The 22224-nt window shown below is 38.9% G+C and overlaps 3 protein-coding genes across 7 annotated transcripts; 1 reads left to right on the forward strand and 2 right to left on the reverse strand.

Moving 5' to 3' along the window:
• The first annotated feature begins 2248 nt into the window (after positions 1–2248).
• LOC113753439 (protein SCARECROW-like) lies at positions 2249–5053 on the forward strand. Its single transcript, XM_027297589.1, has 2 exons — positions 2249–3381; positions 3534–5053. Exons 1-2 carry the CDS (start codon positions 2284–2286, stop codon positions 4653–4655), a joined length of 2220 nt encoding a protein of 739 aa, XP_027153390.1. The 5' UTR covers positions 2249–2283; the 3' UTR covers positions 4656–5053.
• A 328-nt stretch (positions 5054–5381) lies between these two features.
• On the reverse strand, positions 5382–10824 carry LOC113753440 (membrane-anchored ubiquitin-fold protein 4-like). Of its 3 annotated transcripts, XM_027297591.1 has the most exons (4): positions 10730–10824; positions 10019–10656; positions 7491–7661; positions 5382–5697 (listed from the first exon to the last, which is right to left on the reverse strand). In XM_027297591.1, the coding sequence occupies exons 2-4, from the start codon at positions 10146–10148 to the stop codon at positions 5639–5641; spliced, it is 360 nt and encodes a 119-aa protein (XP_027153392.1). In that variant the 5' UTR covers positions 10149–10656; positions 10730–10824; the 3' UTR covers positions 5382–5638. The 3 variants fall into 3 exon arrangements, with proteins under 3 accessions (XP_027153392.1, XP_027153391.1, XP_027153393.1); XM_027297590.1 differs by having other exon boundaries at positions 10019–10813; XM_027297592.1 differs by having other exon boundaries at positions 5382–5694; positions 10019–10808.
• A 3386-nt stretch (positions 10825–14210) lies between these two features.
• Positions 14211–21611, reverse strand: LOC113754417 (UPF0400 protein C337.03). Of its 3 annotated transcripts, none has more exons than XM_027298825.1 (8): positions 21302–21611; positions 19830–19936; positions 19025–19272; positions 18091–18210; positions 17821–17977; positions 16277–16416; positions 16139–16174; positions 14211–15295 (listed from the first exon to the last, which is right to left on the reverse strand). In XM_027298825.1, the coding sequence occupies exons 2-8, from the start codon at positions 19903–19905 to the stop codon at positions 14534–14536; spliced, it is 1539 nt and encodes a 512-aa protein (XP_027154626.1). In that variant the 5' UTR covers positions 19906–19936; positions 21302–21611; the 3' UTR covers positions 14211–14533. The 3 variants fall into 3 exon arrangements, with proteins under 3 accessions (XP_027154626.1, XP_027154625.1, XP_027154624.1); XM_027298824.1 differs by having other exon boundaries at positions 21242–21611; XM_027298823.1 differs by having other exon boundaries at positions 19830–19968; positions 21242–21611.
• Positions 21612–22224: the final 613 nt, after the last annotated feature.

Consider the following 22224-nt stretch of genomic DNA (forward strand, 5'->3'; position numbering starts at 1 on the left):
TGTTAAAATTTGCTCTCTGCAATATTTTGGTTGCAAATTTTTTGATTATTTATTGTTGATTATGTTTGATAATGAGTATGTAATTGAAAAGTGTAATTTGGATATTGTATTAAGTGAAAAATAAAAAAAGATATACTACTTTTTTGATACTATATATGATTTGATCCCTAATGATAAACATCAAAATTTAGTACATTTTTTAATGTATGGATTACGATTAAATTAATTAAATAATGTAATAGATGAGGGATAATGATGAAATTATATTATCTTCTCTCTTCTAATATCACTTTTTAATTATCGATTGGGTCTAAATGTTACAATGTAATTAATCTCAAAGGAAATTAGAGTAATTTTTAAAATTTGAAAGAAGGCCAGTAAAATAGTCAAAAATCTCAAGGAAGGTTTCTGAAATTATCCCTTGTTTGGGAGTTTTGGAAGGGAAGTACCACTAATGTTGGTCTTTTATTAAAGTGCCTATCCTTTTTATGTTTTTAAATTATATTGAATGACAAATATGATATTTTATTTTTAATTGAAAGAGTGGTTATGGATCTGTTTGGAAAAAGAGTTTTTTTACCGAATGCTTCTCTTACAAATTTTTTAACAGTTTTAATTACTATAATCTCAAAAAATTTCTTAAAATTTTTAAAATATACACTTTAAAATACTAAAAAATATACAAAAACAATTACCATCATTCATTTCTTCTTCTTACTTCCCCTATCTCAATCCACCACCATCTCCGTAGTCGGCTAGTGTCAGCAAACACTTTTGCCAACACAGGAACGTTGAATGAGTTGGATCAGAATTGAAATTTTTTGACATGAACACTTAATGAGGTGTATAAGAATTGAAATTTTTGTATACGAATACGATAAAGAAGCCAATTTTCACCCCCAATTGTCACCCCTAGGTAAAATCTTATTCAAGTGAGAGCTGAAAACGACACAAATTCAATGAAAGGAAGGGCCATTTGTGTTTTGTTTTCAAAATTTTTAACCGCAAAAATCTCCTCCCGCAGACATTGCGAAACCGAAGAAGGTAGCCTCGCAATTTTTTTATAATAATAATATACGTTAAGGTTCATCTTGGTCATTAAATTATGTATGATGACTGATGGAATATCTCCATCCGCACGGGACCTGCCTTTCCCAATCATTCCCCTTCGACCAATCACCAAATTTTCGATCCCCGAAACCTTGTTCTTGGATGGGCCGGCCCAAGGAGAGTGGGACCCATTTCACACCAAATTGTCTCTAGCCTCAGCTAGGGCTGTATCAGCTTTCACATTTTTCTTTAAAGTAAAAATAGGATCTCATCTCTGTGTATTGGGTGGCGTATTAAATAAATTTTAAAAAATTTTTAAGGGGCGGTTGTGGTTAATGAACACGGTACTGGTTGGTTAATTGTGATAACATCTTCGAATTCGCTGCTACATCTTTTAACCCAAAAATAAATAAATAAATAAATAGATTATGTTAAATTAAATTATAGAAATTTTACCACTGCAACAAAAAAAAAAAAAAGAGAATGCCGAATGCTAAAATCTGTTAGTAAATTACCATTATAGCTTTTGTTTATACATAAAAAAAAAAAAAAAAAAGTCCCAACCGTAGACGGACCACGGCCGACAGGTTTGTTTTGCGCGATTGAATAGTTGATGGCGAAAGTTAAATACGTAGGTAGCTTTGTGAGTTGCGGGCGGTATTTTCCTCTCTCTCTTTTTTAGAATGCCCATTTTTCCCTGTAGAGAAAGAAAGAAAGAAATACGAGTACATAAAAACTACTACTGTCTCGCCTGGAAAACAACCGTTGCGGGAGCTCATCATCATCACCAAGTAACTTCCAAGCACTTGAAATTAAAACTGCAGTTTTTTGTCTTGACATTTCTATTTTTAACCTTCAATTTCTTGCGATACAATCTGGACAATATGCCAAAACGTGGGGCGATAAAAAGAAAGAGAGACACCAAACTCTCTGCTCTGCCTCTATTTGTTCGCCATCCAAATTCAAAACCAACGCCCCTACGCAGACCGACTGATGCGTGCGTACGTGGGCAAATTATTACCTGCAACCAGAATCGTGCTTAAGAGAGGGGGAGCGCTCTGTAATAATCCTACCAGATTAATTGGAAAACACCTGCTTTGAACTAATTGGTCTGATAAAACATATACTACTACTTCCGCCTCCTCCTCCTCCTCCGCCTCCTCCTTGTAAGTAGTAATAACATCCACCAATAGTTGGAGCCCGCCTGGACTGGAGGGGGCCAGCTAGCGAAGAATGATAAATTCTCTGTGCGGGAGCATGGAGAGTTTGAAGAGTGAGGTGGGGAACCTCCGGACTTGCGACGCTGGGAGTTTCAAGAAGGAGACCGCTGATCCGACCATAATGGAAGGTCTAGTAAGCAGATCAGACAACTCCTGTGCTACTAAATTGCGACCCTCTTCTCCAAATGAATCAGCTGTTTCAGAATCAAGAAAGACACCTACCCCTCCTTCCTCCCAATACGATCACGCATCTGGTACCAGCCTGGTTCCACCTAGCCTCAAATTCCCGGCTCTCAAACTCCAGCCGGACCAGGACGTTGAGATTCAATCCCCTGACCGTTGCTTGTGGGAGTTCTTTGCAGATCAATTGGAGGGGGATTTTATGATCTCTTCCCCAGTTAGGATTGCACCCTCCTCCTCTCCCGCTCCCCAAGCAGCTTCAGGCTACCAAAATACTACTACTACTCATGATATTATTAACAACAACAGCAGCAGCTACAATTTCAGCCACGCGCAGGCTCAGGCTATGCATGGGCTGAGTCTGATGGTGTGCTCTCCCTCTCCGCCCCGCATGTCATCCCCACTGGGACCTTATAATAGAGATAAAGGTAAAGGTCTGAGCCCACTCCACAGGGTTCTCAATTCTCCAAACCACGAGTATATGCAGGTGGAGAGCCTCTCCTTGCCAGCTCTTGAGTTCTTGGACGACCTGGACAAGGATGATGATGATTTTGGGGGTTCCTACTCAAACAGCTGTAAAGGTCCAGATATTGCTGGAATTAGTTCCTCCGACTGTTTTGATTTATCCTCGGTCCCAGAACTATTGGAGTGCTTGACAATGCCAAATCCTGCTGCCAGCTCAAGATTTTGTGCATCCATGGCCGATACTGAAGATAATGACACTAGTACCACTACTAGTAGTATTTATCAATTCAGCAGCTCCGGCGAGTCCGCCCCGTTACTCCAGCAATTGCAACAGGAAAGGCAGCAAGAAAAGCAACAGCAGCTAGGATCAATATCTCATCGACCGAACCACCAACCCCCGCCGCCAGTAGAGATGAACTTGAATTCCAGCCTGATGGTGCAGCCTCTTTCAATCGGACCAGAACAGGTAATTGAGAGAATCCGTTACTTTTGAATTACATGAGCTCGAATAAATCGTAACTAGCTCTAGCGGGCGGGTTGATGTGTGTGTGTATATATATATATAGATGCATGTACGTGACTCTGCTGCTGTTGTTTGACTTGTTGGTACTGGTACAGGAACAGGATAGCGGACTCCGTTTGGTGCACCTTCTGCTTGCCTGCGCCGAAGCAGTCGCCAAAGAAGACTACATGTTAGCCAGGAGGTATCTTCACCACCTCAACCGGGTGGTGACTCCCCTTGGAGATTCCATGCAACGGGTTGCCTCGTGCTTCGCGGAAGCCTTGGGAGCAAGACTCGCAGCAACCCTCACGGCCAAACCTACTACTGCCGCCTCCAGGCCCTTTAACCCTTTCCCCCCAAACTCGCTGGAAATCCTCAAGATCTACCAGATCCTCTACCAAGCCTGCCCTTACATCAAATTTGCTCATTTCACGGCCAACCAAGCCATCTTCGAGGCCTTTGAAGCCGAAGAGCGAGTGCATGTGATCGATCTAGACATCCTTCAAGGTTACCAGTGGCCGGCTTTCATGCAAGCGCTGGCAGCGAGACCCGGAGGAGCACCGTTCCTTCGGATAACCGGAGTCGGACCCTACCCGGAGGCGGTGAGGGAAACGGGGCGATGTTTGACTGAGCTGGCCCACTCCCTCCACATCCCATTCGAGTTCCACCCAGTGGGAGAGCAGCTGGAGGACCTGAAGCCGCACATGTTGAACAGGAGGGTGGGGGAGGCTCTGGCGGTGAACTCGGTGAACCGGTTGCACTGGGTCCCAGGGAACAGTTTGGGGAATCTGTTGGGCATGATCAGGGACCAAGCGCCGAACATAGTGACCATCGTGGAGCAAGAGGCGAGCCACAACGGGCCCTACTTCTTGGGCAGATTCCTGGAGGCGCTGCATTACTACTCGGCGATATTCGACTCCCTGGATGCAACATTTCCGGCGGAGTCGGCTCAGAGGGCGAAGGTGGAGCAGTACATATTTGCACCGGAGATAAGGAACATTGTAGCGGAGGAGGGGCGGGAGAGGGTAAGGAGGCACGAGAGGTTGGAGAAATGGAGGAAGATAATGGAAGGGAAGGGGTACAGAGGGGTGGGGCTGAGCGCGAACGCGGTGACTCAGTCGAAAATATTGTTAGGGTTGTATTCGTGCGAGGGGTATAGGTTGACGGAGGACAAGGGTTGCTTGCTGTTGGGATGGCAGGACAGAGCCATTGTCGCTGCTTCTGCATGGCGGTGCTAGTAAGAATCATCCTCCTCATCATGGCGGTGCTTCTGCATTGCTCTGTTCTATTCTAGTCATCTTTGTTCCTTCTTACGTCGCGTTCCTATCTTTCTTTTCTTTTTTTTTTTGGGTCTTTGTATCTCAGATTCTTCATACCCTTGGAGGGTCATGTCGAAGAAGAGCACCGGCGAGAAAAGGGTCGTAACTACTGCATTACTACATTTTAAGTGCTAGTCCTCCTCATAGTCTTAATTCGCTTGTATGCAAGCACTAAGAGAGAAAAAAGACCTAGTCCTACCATCTCCAGCCCCCAATCTTTCCTTTCAAGCCAGGGCAATTCTTGTTCTGATCTTCAGTTTGAGCTAACATCTGTTATACAGTAAAAGAATAAAAAGAGCCTCCAGTGTTTATAGTAATTGACAACTTTGGGAATTCGGATCAATCATATGTGACATTATTGTTAACTATCATTGATAACTTCGGAAACGCAGAACAATAACAGTACCGAGACTGAGTCTGGAACGAAGACAGAATCATCAAACGGCAATTCTCCTCAAGTAGTATTCAATTGATGCGCCATTGAAATGGAATCAACGGAACCCTGTCCTATCAAGGACCCTAGGAATGGACTTCCACACGACGAGATATTGCTCGTTGGACTTGTCGTGTAGTAATAAGAACTAAGAACAGAAGCTGATGTAAACTCACACACACACACACATATGGCCTGTATTCCCCCCCCCAAAAAAAAGCCCTTTTTTCCAGGGTATTCGCTTCAGCCACATACATGGCCTGTATTCATCATGTATAGTAAACTGTAACTCTGCAGCTACAAATGTACACGAAATACCACAATACAAATGTACCATATGTAACACACGTACATCATAACAACATGGCAACACCAAACAATGCGGTGAACACAGTTTACAAATTACTATTGTTTTCTCTGACTACAAATTCCACAACCAGGTAAACGCAAAGATCCCAAGAGATTCACCTCACATTATTGAACACGCACAGATGCCTTTCTTTGGAGCCTCCTCAACCTTCTTTTCTGCTAGACACACACAAATTACCCTTCAGCAGTCATTCAAACAGAGAGAAGAAAAGGAGATTGAACATCACGTGAAAATGAGGAAGAACGCGAAGAGGAAGGAATGATCTTGCCCGACTAAAATTAACATTACAAATTCTTTATTCCCCACCCCAACACCCCCCCCCCTGCCCGCAAAAAGGATATTGGATATACTCAAGTTGTCTGTTGATTATATGTTGTTATCTTTCCTCATCATCACTGGAATTACTACAATTGTTACTCTGGCGCGAAATCTCTAAGATTCCAGACGTTTTAAGCAATAGTCTCCAGTAATTGTTAAAGTGTTTAATGAACAAGCTCCTTTCTGCTTTACAAAGTTCATAAATTTAGTATCCAATAATTAGTAATTTTTCCTAAAAACAACCCTGTGGAGTAATAGTGGAGTTGAAACTTCGCCTCCAAATCTTATATTTAGTTATCCATCAGATGTATTTGGATAAAGTCCAAAGACCAGGAAGTACTTCTCTTTTACGGAAGTCGATTGATAACTTTAGCAAACTTTCTCTTAAACAGAAATTAAAGGAGGGAAAAACAATAAGCAAAACCAAACCCTCCCTCTCGTGCCTACTTTCATAGCCTTACAGTACGCACCACCACAATACACTCCAATCAGTCATAGGACTCTCAACCTCAGATCTGTCGTTTCCAGTTAAATGGCACAAATACTACTCAAGCAAAGATGCAAGTTGTTTTGTACAGATACAATGGTAGTTCCATTTGTGCGGTTGACTTGAGATTTATGAATGACTGACTTAGTCCTTGAATGTTCTTGATCACAAATAGCATTTCCATGCTGCCGCTAGGGTGATGCAACAAATATAAAAACATCATAACCTTCAGTGGTTGCAACCCAATCATTCCCACCATTCCTACTAAAATTGCAAAATCCAGGTCTTAGAAACATTTTTAAATTATGCAGCAATACTTCCAAATAGTAAAACAGTTGGTTCTAGTTTTATTGGACCATGATCCTGAATTATAGCCATTTCACTAATGTTCCTTTCCAACGCAAGTGGTGGTGGGGAGGCAACAGACAGAAAGCACATGTGAGAGGGAGGGGGAGGAGGTTGACATACAAATGATCAAAGTAAAGCAGGAAAGGTGATTCTGAAAGTCTTTCAGGTCTACTCATGTAAGTTTGTCCAGTGCGCTATAGCAATCGTTTCTGAGATTCCTGTTTTATTGAACTATGATCCTGAAATTCTAGCCATTTCACAATGTTCCTTTACAACGTGAGTGGGGGCAGGGAGGCTATAGAAAGTAAGTACATGGAGAGGGAGGGGGAGGAGGTTGATATACAAGAAGGGTGATTCACGAATTCTTTTCAGGTCCACTGCCGTAAATTTGTCCAATACACTAGCAATTCATCTCTATTAGTACGATCTAAGAAGCTATAGCCCAAACTGCATGTAGGATGGGCAGACTGAAAGAAAACCATACATTACCAGCGTTTTATTACAATTTGAGCTATCTCAAGTACCACGGAGACACTCTTGGGCCACATCCCGTGACAAACCTACTTCAAACACTGGAACAAAGAATTACTTGTGACAACAATAAATTACACCATTTTTATTTCTCTAGTCTTCAGCTAAAACAAAGCTACAGTAAAAAAAGGTTAGACATACTAATTTTAAGAAGTGAAGTTTTGGTGTGCACAAATCACGATTGGATACCCAATGGAATAACACCCAGAGATTGGAAGCACAAAATTTGTACTGCATGGAGGTACAAATCGGATAAAATTGACTAACCTGTCTTTGCTTTAGCTAAAGATGGCTGCACAACAGCATGCATTGTGATTACACCTTTCGGCAACTCCCCAAAAGGCATCTTGCACTGGCCAACAGTCCTGTTGTTTTCCAAAATTTTGCCAGCACTTATTAATTTCACATCATTTGCGGCCTTTGGTGCAATTTTCTTATCTGAGATATAAAGGACATTTAGCAATGCTGAAACTGTAACAAACCTCTAGGTTACAAATCTGATGTTAGCTACTCGAATGGCATCATGCACAAGGAAAATGGTAAATACTTTAGTTCCGTATAATTGACAGAGCCAGAAAAACTGTTCAGTGTGCCAAAATAAAGTTCTTTTAGTTCTCTAGATAGTATGTGACAATAATTAACACGTAGTAAGCAATAGCAAGTAATTAATACACAATTCAAGAGGATGCGAATAACCCACTAATACTCTACAACTCACCGAAGTACAAACTATTGCATATAAAAAAACTAACTAGTAGATTAAAACGCTAAAATAATTGGACTTGTACTTATAGTCATCATTAATGATGCATAAAATCTATCACTTGTTTCTTTTAATAAATATTGTATGGAAATTACTCATAGACACTGATTTAATATTGAATTTTTACCGATTATGGGGTAAAAAATGAATCTTCTTCTACCCTACATTTTCCTCCGGTCAGTGGTGGCATGTTGACAAATTAGTAGGATAAAATTAATAGTTTTTAAAAAATTCTATGCCTAGAAGTCAAATTCTCCTACAAGCCCTCACTAGCCAAAGGCTAGATAGGCTACTATTCCATATCCCAGTGAGTGGGAAAGTTGAACTTGACATTTCGACTTTCCAAAAAACGCTGGAAGGAAAAAAAAAAACTTACAAGTAAAAACCGTTGCTTTTGCATGCCATATCGTTATGCTTGTGTCTTTGCTTTAAGTTTTCTATCTATTGCTATTCTCTTCATACAATGCACATAAAGGAGGAAAGGAACTAGCCAAAAGCCAGAAAGATGAGATGTATTTGCCCTTAATCTTGGTGCCTACCAGACGGCAAGATGAACAAACTTAGGGGTAGGCAGTGTAAGATTTCCATACAGGGAAGCATACCATACTGGACTGACATGAGGCAATGTTAACATGCGCAACAGCTTTGAGAGGAACATCAGCAGAAACGGATTAAGGAAGCCTTAGATTCCAAATGATACCCAGGAAAATTCTAAGGCTAGTTACTAAAAACTGCATACCCCAGCGTACCTGAGCATCTAATATGCTTAAACAGGACAAACTCAACAAGTCAAAATCAGGCACCAATGACTGTTCTCAAAGGCAATTATGGGAGATGTCTGAGGGTGCGCCCCAGTGCAAGGCGAGGCTGACTTACATTGAGGCTTTGGTGGAGGCACGAGTTCCAGCAAGCTTACACCCCATTAACACTCCAAGTTTTGGGGCGATGCCCAGTCCCTGAGGAGCTAAGAACTACTAAATTTTGGGGGGGGGGGGGAGGGGAATGAATGAGGAAGAAGGATAAGTTAATGGAGAACGCTACAAGCAAACAGAGAGAGAAGAGATGAGAAACTAGAAACCCTAAGATTAGTGACGGGATACAGTCGATCCAATTTATAAAGATTTGCTGTCGTAGTGAAATTCAAACCCAGGTAAAGGTGAAAAGTCGCATGCAAGGATCATACATATAGAACAACTTAAAGTGGGAAATGACAACAGGATTTGTCGAAGAACATGAACCAGAACCCTGACAATGGGAATTAGTTGTAGGGCAGTGCCACCAGTGTAACTGAAATCCCGGTTGGAGTTGGTGTTAAGTGCCAAAGAAGAAAATAAAGTTAGAAATGGCATCACTCTTCTATGAAATGCACCTCCAGCGGTAATTTGTTTGATCCACTTGCATGAGCAATAAAAAGATATTTCTTTTCCTAAAAGATGTAGGATAAGAAAAGACATTTATAATGTAGGTTTTCTTATTATTGATCGAAATATGTATCATCAATTTAAAGCATTTTCATCTTTTACACTTTATGATATTCATATGGCTAAAAGGGAAGCAGGGCATACAAGATGTACACTGCCTAGGGAAGGTTTCAGAGAAAAAGGCAAATTGAACTACTATGTGAGATCAGTTTCATTTCCTGCCCAAAAAAAAAAAAAAAAAAAAAGCCTGGTCAGTCCAGCAGGTTAAGAGACACTGATGATTATTAAAAATTAATGTAATCCACCAGGATACATGACTAACTGAAATTGTTCGACTCTTCCTACTTCGTCCTTGGCCACCCCTCCCATCCGAATAAAAGAACATTTTAAGGCAGTCTATTAGAGAAGCAAAGTACAAACCAGAAAAGTAGAAATTTGTTGATCAACGAAAACCAAAAGGCCCTAAATGGATTATAAATACTCGTAGTGAGATAATACTAGGTGGGAAGGCATGTTGGGGAGGGAAGAAATTTTTGTTTTGTTTTTTTTTTTTTTTGTGGTGGGGGGGTGGGGGGGGGGGGGAGGGTGGAAACTTAAGAGTTGCAGCCAACCTTTAGGCCACTCAGCGACGATTCTTTCCTTGAGCATAGCAACAGTTGAAGCCGGTGAGTAACGAAAGGGGCCGATGTCTGATCCATCGTATAATCGAAACTTGAGCTCGACCAAGTCCTCCTCCGGCATTTGCAAAGAAAACCCCCTGCCTTAATTTTCTTTTTTCTGAAGTAGTCTCCAGACACCCTTTCGTCCGATCAAACCAGGCGGCGCCGGCTCTTTCTAGGAGAAAAATCGAACCTTGCCCCCCGACACCTCCCCACGCCTCCCCTCCGTTCACGAAATCACCACCTCACCTACCAACAACACCTCCAACCGGTGGAGTATTCAGATGGGATTGATGAAACGGCGGTGGCACGTACAGACTCAGCTTCAGAGAAAAACACGGAATAATGGAATTACTAGCAGCAGTAGCAGGCGGTGATACATAGATATATTGATTAAATATTAGTACTCCGCATAACTAATAGCAGTAGCATGATGATGATAATGATACGAATACTAGTAGCAGGGAGAAGAGAAAGTTGGGGGATGGGGATGGGGGTGGCGGTGTTGGACCACGGATCTTCTTGACGCTCTTACCCTACCAATACCATTCGTCTCTTCTTCTTCTACTCACTCACTACTGCTCCCTTTCCTGTATTCAATTGCCAATTAGTAGTAGTGAACCAGTGAAAATATAGCAATAACATGCTTTACCCTTTTCTTACCATTTCTACTCCGTTCTCCGCCACCCTCTTTCTCTCTCTCTCTCTCTAATTCTATTTTAACACTACTCCTACTACTACCTCTTTCTTTGTGTTTTTTTTGTTTTTTTTTTCCCCCCTCCTTTTATTATTCTCATTAACATCGCCCTATTTTGCCTTTTTATTTATTGCTATTTCTTTATTTTGCATTCTCCTGTCCTGTCCCATTTTGTTCTTTTCAATTTCAGTTAAAGAGATAGATGAAGGGGAAACTTGAGTCCCAATCTGGTCAACTTTCAGTGTTGACCCATACGTGATTCAAATAATACTAGTACTTACTACTACTTTCATCTCACTTTAACCGTCTTTTTTTTTTTATTATTATTCCTTTCATACCATTTTAACAGTCTTATTTTTCTTTTTTTTTATTCGATTCAAATAATAATTCACTTTTCAACTGAAAAAATATAACTAATTTTTATCTTTGTTATCATTAAATATAAGCTACCTTATTTAATACAATTAAATTTTTTAAAATATATTGGCATATCAAAAACCAAACTTTGTTACCATTCTAAGCTTATTCATAAAAGTTCAGAGAACCAAAAGTCGTCATTGCTTTCAAAACATGAGTGAAAATTGAAAGGTCATCCATATTCTCGCAAATTTTCCGATGAAACTCCAACAAAATAGTGTATGATTTCGTTTCTACAAATCATGAATATGAACAAGTTATTTTTTGAAATGCAGGGAATTTTTTTTGCCCAAGTTGAAACCAGTGAGGCCATTAATCTTGGCTGATGATGGAAAACAAAATGGAGTATTAGGCACCTGAAATTTTTTGATTGGAAATTTAAAATGCTCGTTGATTCTTTCTTTTCATGTAATTCAACTTTTCATCAATATATATATATTGCTTTGGTTCATGCATTAAACGGTGCATCCTTTCTATTGGTATTGTTGTTGTGATTAATGTAAAAGATACAGTAATAATTAGTCATAACCCTAATATTAACTTAAGGATACTTTAAGAAAATAGTAGGTTAGATTTGCGCTTGTAGCAAAGTTAACTATTTTTTCTTAAATTATATGAAAAAAAAAAAAATCAAAGTGGAATGGAGAGAGTGTAAGATTTGAATTTTGTGCTAAAAAAATTAAAAATTTTAGTCAAGGCTCACAAGGCCCTATTTTGATAATCCAATTCAGCACTTAAATTTAATGAATTTAAACCTTAATATGTTTATATGTGTTTGATAATTAAAAAAAAAATAGAACGTCTTAATCAATTAAGTGATTCTGAATTCCCTAACAAGACATACTTTAAAAAAAAGTTTTAAACTATTCACTTATCACTTAATACAAATGCAAGATTTATTACTTTATTGTATCAAAATGATTTTATTTGTTATAATATATTTTTATTTTTAATACACGGTTCTTTTTTTAATATCTTATTTTTAATGAAACTAAATCATGTATATTACAAATAACAATATAACATTTTAACATCATCGTTATTGAATAAATCAACATAAGAAAAAATATAAAAATATATGAAATTTAGTATTCAATTGTCTATAATTATCTAACAGACATGTTGTATTCAATATTCAGATTAGAATAATAAATTGTATCAGATTCAGCATTTAATAATTGAATAATTTAATGGATTCAAATTTTAGATTTCAATTTTATCAAACGAACCACTTGTAAAATGGGAAAAAAGTATACTATTACAAAAAAAACTATTACATTTTCTTTTAGGAAATTGTACTGTTGGTGATTGCTTGTCTATGATAAAATGCAACCTGTATCTACCCAAAAAATACAATTTGTAAATATTATTCGACGGGAAATTTAATTTTAGCTTGGTCCAAATCAATAATTATTTAACAAATCTAGTAATTAACCTTTGATCAATTAAAATACTCCACACAAAGAGAGGTGCCAAAATGAGTTCGAAATCGAATTCGACTCAAATAGTTTAACAAATTAATCTCGAGTTTGAACTCAAGTATTTATACAAATAAACGAATCGAACTCTAACAACATTTGTAATTTATTAATATTTGAACCGAACTCGAATTCATATAATATACGAATAAAGTTTTAACATCAAATATTTGGCTCGAATCAACTAGTTAAAAGCTTTATTTAGGGCCAAAGTGCTAAGCCTGTAGTACATCGCTATTTTAACTAATTCCGTTCATTTTATATCCGTATAGTCGGCGTAGACCCACAAGGCCACAATTCATCATCTGCTTCAAACCTGACACTCCCGAATTTACCCCCAAAAAAATGAAAGAAAGAAAGAAAAACAATGGCGGAAGAATCTAAAGTTGAAAAATACAAAGGAAAGGTACGTTGAGGCTAAATCCAAATGGTGATGTGGATTCGGAATCACATATGGCGATTTTTTTTTTTTCTTGGCAGCACGCATTTCTTGTATTATTATTATTATTATTATTTTGACAAATTCTGACGTCAGAGAGAGGATTCCAGCCCTTATTTTATCAAAGACTGAAAATTAGAGGAGGAGGGACAAAATCTTGAATTAGGTTCCGGACAGAGACATTTTTATCAACTGTTGTAAAGCTTGAGGTTGGAATATGGTGGTGTTTGAATTTCAAAGTCCGTAGGCTACCTCCAGAATATGTAACGTCGTTGTCTATTCAATAAAAAGGAATAATTTTGGCCATTCACGGATCGTTCAGAATATGCACAACTGAATCTAGTGCCTGTAAATTGATCAATACACCTTAAATAGTGTGATCCCTTCCCTCTCCACCCCCCTCCAATCAAAAAAAAAACAGAGGGAGAGCGAGAGAAAGAGACGTTTTAGGACGATAATCACCGGTCCTTGCGACCACTCCAATGTGAGAATTGATTTTCCAAAAGAAGAAGTAAATTCTGTTAGAGAAATGGGATAACCATTTACTACGAATATATGAATGGGATAATTCTTTTATTTGATGTATGTGAGGTAAAAAGATAATTAGAAAATATGTCTACGAAAAATATAAAAAATTGTCGGTGGAAAATAGTAGATTATACTGAAAGAAAGAACTGAGAAGACCGACCCAATAAACTTGTAGACCCGCGAGACCATGAGGATGGATGATCAGGGCCTCATCAATTCAATGTCATCATTGGCCTCTGGGGGGTCGATCCAGTTCATAGGCAAGTTTTGGGCACTTCACGCCCATGCCCCAGAGCGGAAAAGCTGACACAGACAACAGGTGCTGACGCTGAGTATGACCACCGCGTTCGTTTCGTTTTCTGAAGCCAATCTTTGTACTACTATTAATTATATTTGCAAACTGCAGCTGGAGGAGTCACTGGCGTCCGAGAACTGCAGGACGAATAAGAAGCACTCCTACAAAATACGCTAAACTAGAAGGGAAAGAGCATTCGTTCAAACTTCATATTGCCTATACTTTCACTGCCGTCAAGTTATGTTGGCATTTTGAAGTAGTACTATCAGTGACTTGCACTGGCGTGGTAAGCCAAATCATTTGCCCATTTCTAATGCACAAAGCAATGTATCCGTACAATTAAAAACGAAGGGCTCAGGCTGATGACCATTTCTTACAGGTATAACTTGCAACTGAATGCAATCATTTCAAGCCCTAAATTATCAAAATAAAAATCAAGCAATCAAGTTACAAACTCTTTCTTCTGTTAAGCACAATGTACATACTCTTTAACAGTGTGATTCATGCATCCTTCTCCCGGTTGCACTCTTAAATGCAGAATGACGAAAGCATCCATGTACTACCAACTGCTCTAAGCTTCTAACCTAATAAGCACGGCAACCCAAGCACAACTCTACTGACGACTTACGGGTGCCATTGGCAAGGATGGTTGCTGACCATAAAAACCACCTTCAGTTGGATAACTCTGGTAGGTATTTGTTGGAGCAGCTGCAAACGGAGCAACCCCATTGACCGGAAATGTGGGGGAATAACCGGGCACGGCGACTTGCTGCTGTTGAATTGTACTGTAGCCAAATGGTACACTCGCTATTGTACCAGCAGATGACATATATTGGGGCACAGGGTACGGCTGCATAGGTGGAAGTGGTGGCAACGGTGGAGGAGATGATGGGGGTGGCGGTTGTTCATTTGAAGTCACATCCTGGGAAAAGACGGGGATATTTTGTTGGAAAGCTTCAGAATTTTGCAAAGGAACATAAGAGGACCTATCATTCTCAAGCTTAGGTCTTTTTTCAGACGGATAATCACTGGGAGATTCTTTGACTGGATTGCCTATAACACCCTCTGACGCCAGGGAAGACAGGACAAAAGTTAACATCTGGGCTGAAGATGATGATGCTGTAAGCTTTGCTGCCACTGCTGCTGCTGCAGATTTCGTATCTTCTTCCAAGTGGCTAGACTTTTCAGTAAATGATACCTGTTGTGAGTACATCACTGGAGCTGATTGCTCTTTACTTCCAGAGTCAAAATCATGTGTCCCTTGGGAAAGGTGATTTTCTGGGCGGTCCTGCTCAGCTAGAACTTGCTCGTTGTTATCGCAACTTAGTAACTGTCCGCATTTATTGCCTGCCTGTTCTGAGTGGACCCGTGCAGCCTAGAAGGAAACATATACAAGCCAAGCACCAAGTTAATAGCTTCACCCCCAAAGCAGCAGAATTCAAGACCAGCAACAATGGCTCATTAAAAGCTAGTCTATGACATTAGTTATGCAGCAGAAAACTGAAAGAGACCCCAAGGGGATCAATTTCTGACCTTAGATTATGTCCACTGTAACCAATGGCAAATCAGGAATTCCCTATTAGCAGGGTATTATCCTTGGCTTACAGGGAAAGGCATAGACAATTGTGTAGCATGTGACATTATTTTTACAAGCACCATCAAGGCTGGTATATGGCAGTGGAAAGACCGACTACAACGGAGACAATATTCCCTTTCCCTAACCTACAGTATTTACATCTAAATAAAAAACCCATATAAAGTCCCCAACTTCGGCTGGATCAACCAGCTAACAAACATCCCTATCAGAATATTCAAGCATATGTTTATTGAAGCCAGTGTCTGTTAAGGGCAGATCCTTGTTTACCTGTTGACTATCAGCTATTGTTATTTAATCACCACTATTCAATTTTTCCAATAATATAAATGTCATTAACCCAAGAAATTGAATGAGTCTGCAAGCATTGCTTCAAATACTTAATGTGGATGTTGCTGAAACAGGAGATCTTGTCATTATAGACTAGAGACGTACAACAGCTCTTTTTAATTGTTGTTATACAATAGTAACTTATACAGTCAAAAAAGAGACACCTGAAAAGCACAACTTCAAGCACACTGCAAACGTCAAAGTACAAATTGTTCCATATTTATCTACAAGTCAAAATCTAAATGTTGAAAATTACAATCCCGAAGCAACCAAAATAGCAGAAGATAAAATTACCTGGAGTTGGTTGCGGACTTGATCCAGCTTATACTCCTGAGAAGGAAATTGCAAAAGCTCTCAATTAGACCAATTAACTAAAGAATAATCAGCTATCAAGTAAATTTGAGCTACATCTTAATCACAAGGGTAACTAACCTCCTCCTGAAGAGCCTCTCTCAGATGAGCCATCAGGTTTGCCCTTGATGATTCAATAGATGTAAGTAGCCCAATGCAGTCCCTCAATGTGGCGTGCTGCCCCTTGAGCTCATCTACAATACCCGATCCATCAACTGGCCCTATGCATATACATAGAATTGGAAAAAGAACGAGGTGAAGCAAGACAAGCAATATTGTGACCATCTGAATCCCCAATATATTCCTAAAAGGGTAAAATACTTGTGGTTGAGTAAATGTACATGCTAGCTCCTGATGGTTTAAAACCTACACTTCAACCCCCTATAGTTTTAATTAAAGTGAAACCGTTAATTTTTCTGTTAGATTTAACTGTCACATGGGCATTGTCAAACTTTTTAATTAAAATAGTGATGAAATTATCAAATTACCCTTTAAAACAAGGTTAAAATAAATTTATAACAAAATTTGAGGTCCAAGTGTGATTTATGCGTTCTCCATCCTATCCAGCAAACAAGTTCCATGCTTTCCGCTGCCCTTCTACTGTTTCTTCATACAACCGCTGCCATCTTTCCTCCTCTCCTCAACAAACGCTACAACTTCCTCCGCAACCACCCTAATCTCCTCCTCCCTTCTCAAGTCATCAGTTCAAGTGATGGCTTAGACCAACTGGTGCTTCCATGGCCCATAGGTTTGACCCAATAATTGAGACCAAATATTGAACTTGGATGTTACTTGGTTAGCGGCAAAGGGAATATTGGATGTTACTGAGTCGAAGTTCTTTGGAAAACCACTGCAACAATTGAATTTGGGCTTTTGTAAATTTGGATGTCTCAGGCCCAATTTTTCTTTAATATAAAAGCCACATTTTGATAAGAAATTTCTCAAGTCTGCAATTTTCACTTTCAAGCGAAAACTTGATCTGTTATTTTGCATAGAGAATGAGCTGCAATTCTTGATGAAAATCTGATGTGTCATTTGCTGTTTTGTTCTCAATGTTAGATGGAATGAACACAAAAGTGTAGTAGTTAGGACTAGTTTTAGAGTTTCAGAAAGAGCTAGGCGAGGTTAGGAGGAAGGAGGTAATGGTAAGGGAAAAAAGTGGGGAGAGGGAGGTGGCACCACAGAACGAGGGAGGTGAAGCCCAACGAGAAGGCAGTGAGGTCTGAGAGGAGGGAAATTGGTATGATGATTTTTTTTTTGGGGTCACAATTTGATTTGTTTTAATAATTAATTATCAATTTAACCTATTACTAATTTAACCCTTACAACTGTTAATTGTAACAGAAAGCATTTCACGTTAGTCAAATCACAGGGGGCTTAAGTGTAGGTTTTCAAACCATAGATAACGGATCTGTACATTTGGTAAGCACAAGGTGGATTTTTGTATTTTACCCTTACTAAAATCAAGCAGATAAGTATGAGCAACATGGAAAGCAACACACTTTCCATGGACAATCGTAGGCAGATAGTGGGAACAGTGTATCTGCATTCATTACCAGGCATGTGCCATACAACCATGCATATGCCGAACATCTCTAACATGAGAAATCCCATTAACGGCGTACCTGATCTCAAATCACCCCCAATTTCCTTATCAGCTTTCTGAATACAGTTGATGGCACTCCTGCATTTGTTTATCACAGAATCTTCATCCAGTTGACTACTGTATACAAGTTGATAACTTGAAACTATTCTGTCCAGAGCATCACCAGCAGCATGTCTCTGCTTGAAAAGAGAGGAACAGAGGAAAAAGAATATTCTCAACTGCAAAGGGGGAAAATTTGATATGTAATTATAAAATTCTACCATTCGATGTAAAAAGACAATCACCATACCAGTTTGGATCCAGTATGCTTTAAGTTTCTATTTGCATTATCCACTTGCCTTCCCACAAATTCTTCCTTAAGAATCTGCCCACGAGAACCAAACACCTTTCTCTCTTCCCAAATGCTAACCTGAATATAACAGAAAATAAAGCAAAGACATAAAAAAGTGAAGCCGCAGCAGGGTCAGACATGACTGGGCTATTTGATAGAGTACTTTCACCCACAGGAAAACAAACTGTAAAGGAGAAAACGCTAACTCATTGTGATGAAATGAACTAGATGACAAATAAGAATTCACTGTTGCACCTGTCACATTGCACTCTAAATACCCACTGACATCAAATTTGAAGCTCTAGACAACATGCATGCTCTCAATGAAAGATGAACAGTAAACCTTTTAAAAAAGCAACTCTTGTCCTTCCCCTCTTTTTTTTTGTTTATTTTCCTTTCTTTTGATAAGCAAAGAGTGATCAGCAGTGCAGCAAAAAATGCAAAACAAAGAACAGCTTATAAGCAAAGCTTTATTAGTAGAGCTGTGCTAGCCTTTGAGGAAACTATTGCTGCTCATCCAGTACTATCTTCTTTTTTTATTTTTTTTTCTCTCCTCTCTTACTAACACAAAACAGATAAAGGATGTCAGTTATCAAGCAATTGATTACTGTATCTAAAGATTCTGAACTGAATTATATTCAAAAGCATAGAAATAAAAATGTAGCTCATACTTATAGGGGTGGGAAGAGAGCCAAGCTAAGGCAGGGGAACAAAGGCTGGTCAAAAGGGAAGATAATCATCAACATAACACCCCTTATACCATGTTGATTACCAAAATTATACAGTTAATCACCATCAGTTTGGGGCAGTCTTTTTTCTTTTATTGGTGACATAAAGAACCAAAATATCCTCTCATCACATTTAGTAGATGCAACAAATTAATGGAGCATACCAGCCGTACTGCAGCAGTCCTTCCAGACTCATCTCCATTTTCAATTACATCACGAAGTGCATCTGGAAGAACCTTCCAAAACTCACCAACAAACTCTGAACCCTTTCGTCTACTGTTCTGAAGTATATCATTTGCAAGATATAGATAAGCCAACCTCTGCTCACGTGGAGAGCAATGAAATTGCCTATCCCATGTTTCAACAACTTGTTTCGCTTTGTTCATGTGAAAAATGCACCAATGTGATAAAGCTATATTGCATTAAGGACAACATAGTACTACTTTGCACAATCAGCAGGATCAAATTAAGTGAAATTACTGAAAATAATTGCCAACATAGACATTCACAACAGGTTGGAGGGAGCAATTGACGTAAGTTGAAAAATAAATACACTTTGTCTGAAGTTAGTACGGGCAGCGAGAATCAGTGGCACGTATAAGACCAGACACAAAGATAACACCATAAGACTACATGACCCCATAGACTTTTCAAATAACTGGAAAATTGCAGTTATTAACCACTATAAAACAAAATTCAAAAAAAACCACAGATCCTATGATTAGCACTTGATGAAGTAGCTCGGTAATAGACCAACCAGAGCATTCAGGCCACATAGAAAGCAATTCAACGTAAAGCACTAAAACCTAATAGCCAGAAAGAGCATAGCAAGAAATGCATGCAGTATCCTTTTCAGATTGCTACTATCATGGATGGAAGAGGATGATGTACTGTCCATACATTGGCCTAAAGACTGATCAAGATAAATAATAAATAATTTGCAAATCCATAAACAAGAATACAGGATACTCTCGATACTCTGCTGTGAAATGTTTAGCTTTGCAAGCTTTTCCACCAAAATCTGCGGATTAAATGTGCTTCCCATGATTCTTGTCCAACGTCTGTGCTAGAAAACCCTAAAGGCAGGCACTTACAAGAGTATCACCCTCTGCAAATATAAGATACTATGAGATATTCATGGCAATTACGTGGTATATCCAAGTAATACACAAGAAAAATAAGGGCTAACACTATCATAATCAGGGCAGAAATGTCAATGTATGATGACTGAATGTTCAACAGCGACTAATTGATCAGAAGAGTTCGAAATGGCCATGGAAAAGGACAAAATTATCCTCCAATCAATTTGATGGATTAATAAACATTCTGAGTGTTATCCAATGGAAAATCCTAAAGTTGTTTCCAAGGATCAGAATACACATTTTACATTTGCCACATGCATTCCCCATTTGACCAGCCTATCCAGAGTGTTCAACCTGCTCTTGCAAGCCAACCATAAAATAAAAGCAAACCTGGGAACTATCACCAACCATTTGTAACAGCTTAGCAAACAACCAGTTAGAATTAGTGAGCCAATCATTGAAAGAAAACTCTTGACAGATCTTACTGCATTATCAGTGTACAAACATTACAAAACAGCTAAACAAGCAGCTTTGAATAAGTAGCATGATAACGAAGATTTCCGACCATGGTTGTCTTTCAAGATTATGATTCAAGTCTAGCGAAGGTTTTAATGAATTATCTACCAAACATATTTATGATTAATATAATGAACTCACATTTGATCAATCTCTTTCACTACAGATAATGTAAAACAACTGTTATAAAATATAGACAGGATAAGCTTCCCAATAATATATTTTGGTATGAGGAATTCAAATCTTACCATCTTAAAGTTGATAATCATCTTCTCCCCCCCCCCCCCTAAAAAAAAACCCAAAAAAGAAGTACAGCCTATCAAGTATTAGTGTGAACAAGCAAAGAATCAATCACTGGAATAAGAAGAAACGAGAACATTCACGAATTCCATCTTTTTAGGAAGAAATTCAGTTGACAAAAATAAACAAAAGAAGCAAACAAAGTTCAAGCACCTGGACACCCAGCAAAAAAAATGAAGATCAAATAGGAAAGGGAGGGGGGGAAGAGGGATAAATTGTACTAACATATTACTATTACACTAGAGTAGAACACTCTGGACAAATCCTTCATGGTGAAAAACGTCAGAACCGAGATGTGTGCACGTAAATCCCTAAAGTAAGGAAAGAGTGATAGTATAACACAAGAAAATGAATAAAAGGAGGAAAACAATATTAAAAAAAAAAAAAAGCTAATGCCACCCAACACCAACAAGGTTGAAAGAGAGACAATGATGCAGGAAATAACAATAAACAGTGCATACAGAATAAAAGAGACAAACGAACCAGTTGAAGAAGAATCGAAAAGGAAGGGGCTGGGAACCGTTAAGAGGACCGGTGGTACACCTGCTATTGGATTGATTTCTCAGGAACCAAAGAGAAGGATCCCCATGGATGATAAGTACAGCTTTTGTAGTTTTTTTCTTTTTCTTTTTTTTCTTTTGGGGTGAATACTGGAGCTTTGTCTTTCTTCACCAAGAATAGGCTGAAAGGAGGTGCTGGTGAGGGTGAAGGTGCGGGTGCGGACGCTGCTGCAGGCGTGGCTGCTCTTATATTTTCACAAAAGCCGGTGCCGGTGCCGGTGCCGGTGCCGGTGGACAGAACCGTATAGGGGTGTTGTTGGGCCGGGGAAGGGACCCGACGACTGAGGGTTGGAATTGAGTAGTTATTAGTTCTTACATAGTATATAATTCTTTTATTCTTTGCAATTCCCATTTTTTCTATTTATTTTCTTCACTTGGAACTTAATAAGGAACCCGTACACAGCGCACAAATTGCTAATTCTCGGTCTAAATCTATGCGCTCTCGCTTTCTCGTCCATGTTACAAATTTCCGTTTCTTCTTCTCCTCCTCCGTCATTCTCCTCCGTCATTCTCAATGTTCTTTTAATGCATAATCTCAATTGAAAAGAAAGTTTCCGTAAATTGTTTTCTCTGCACCATGAAACTCACAAATTTTGCTAGTTCTGTCTTGGGACGTGGCAAAACCCCTTTTATTGGAGATTTGCGATTTCAAAGTCATAAATTTAACATATTAAATTTGCCCCCTAAATTTTATATTTCTAGCTTTACACTTAACTATGTTAGATTTTATTACTACTTTTTTAAACTTTAAAACTTTACAGAGGTTCCAACGAAAATAATACAACGCAATCATCAATTAAAACAAAGAGTTGCATGTGACATGAAATGATCAGGAGAAGAGAGTCGAGTCGAATTGGATTGGTAAAATCAACCCTACAATAAATACTGTGATCAGAACTAATTTTT

This window comes from Coffea eugenioides, chromosome 11 (assembly GCF_003713205.1).
Source record: "Coffea eugenioides isolate CCC68of chromosome 11, Ceug_1.0, whole genome shotgun sequence".
NCBI classification, from domain to species: Eukaryota; Viridiplantae; Streptophyta; class Magnoliopsida; order Gentianales; family Rubiaceae; genus Coffea; species Coffea eugenioides.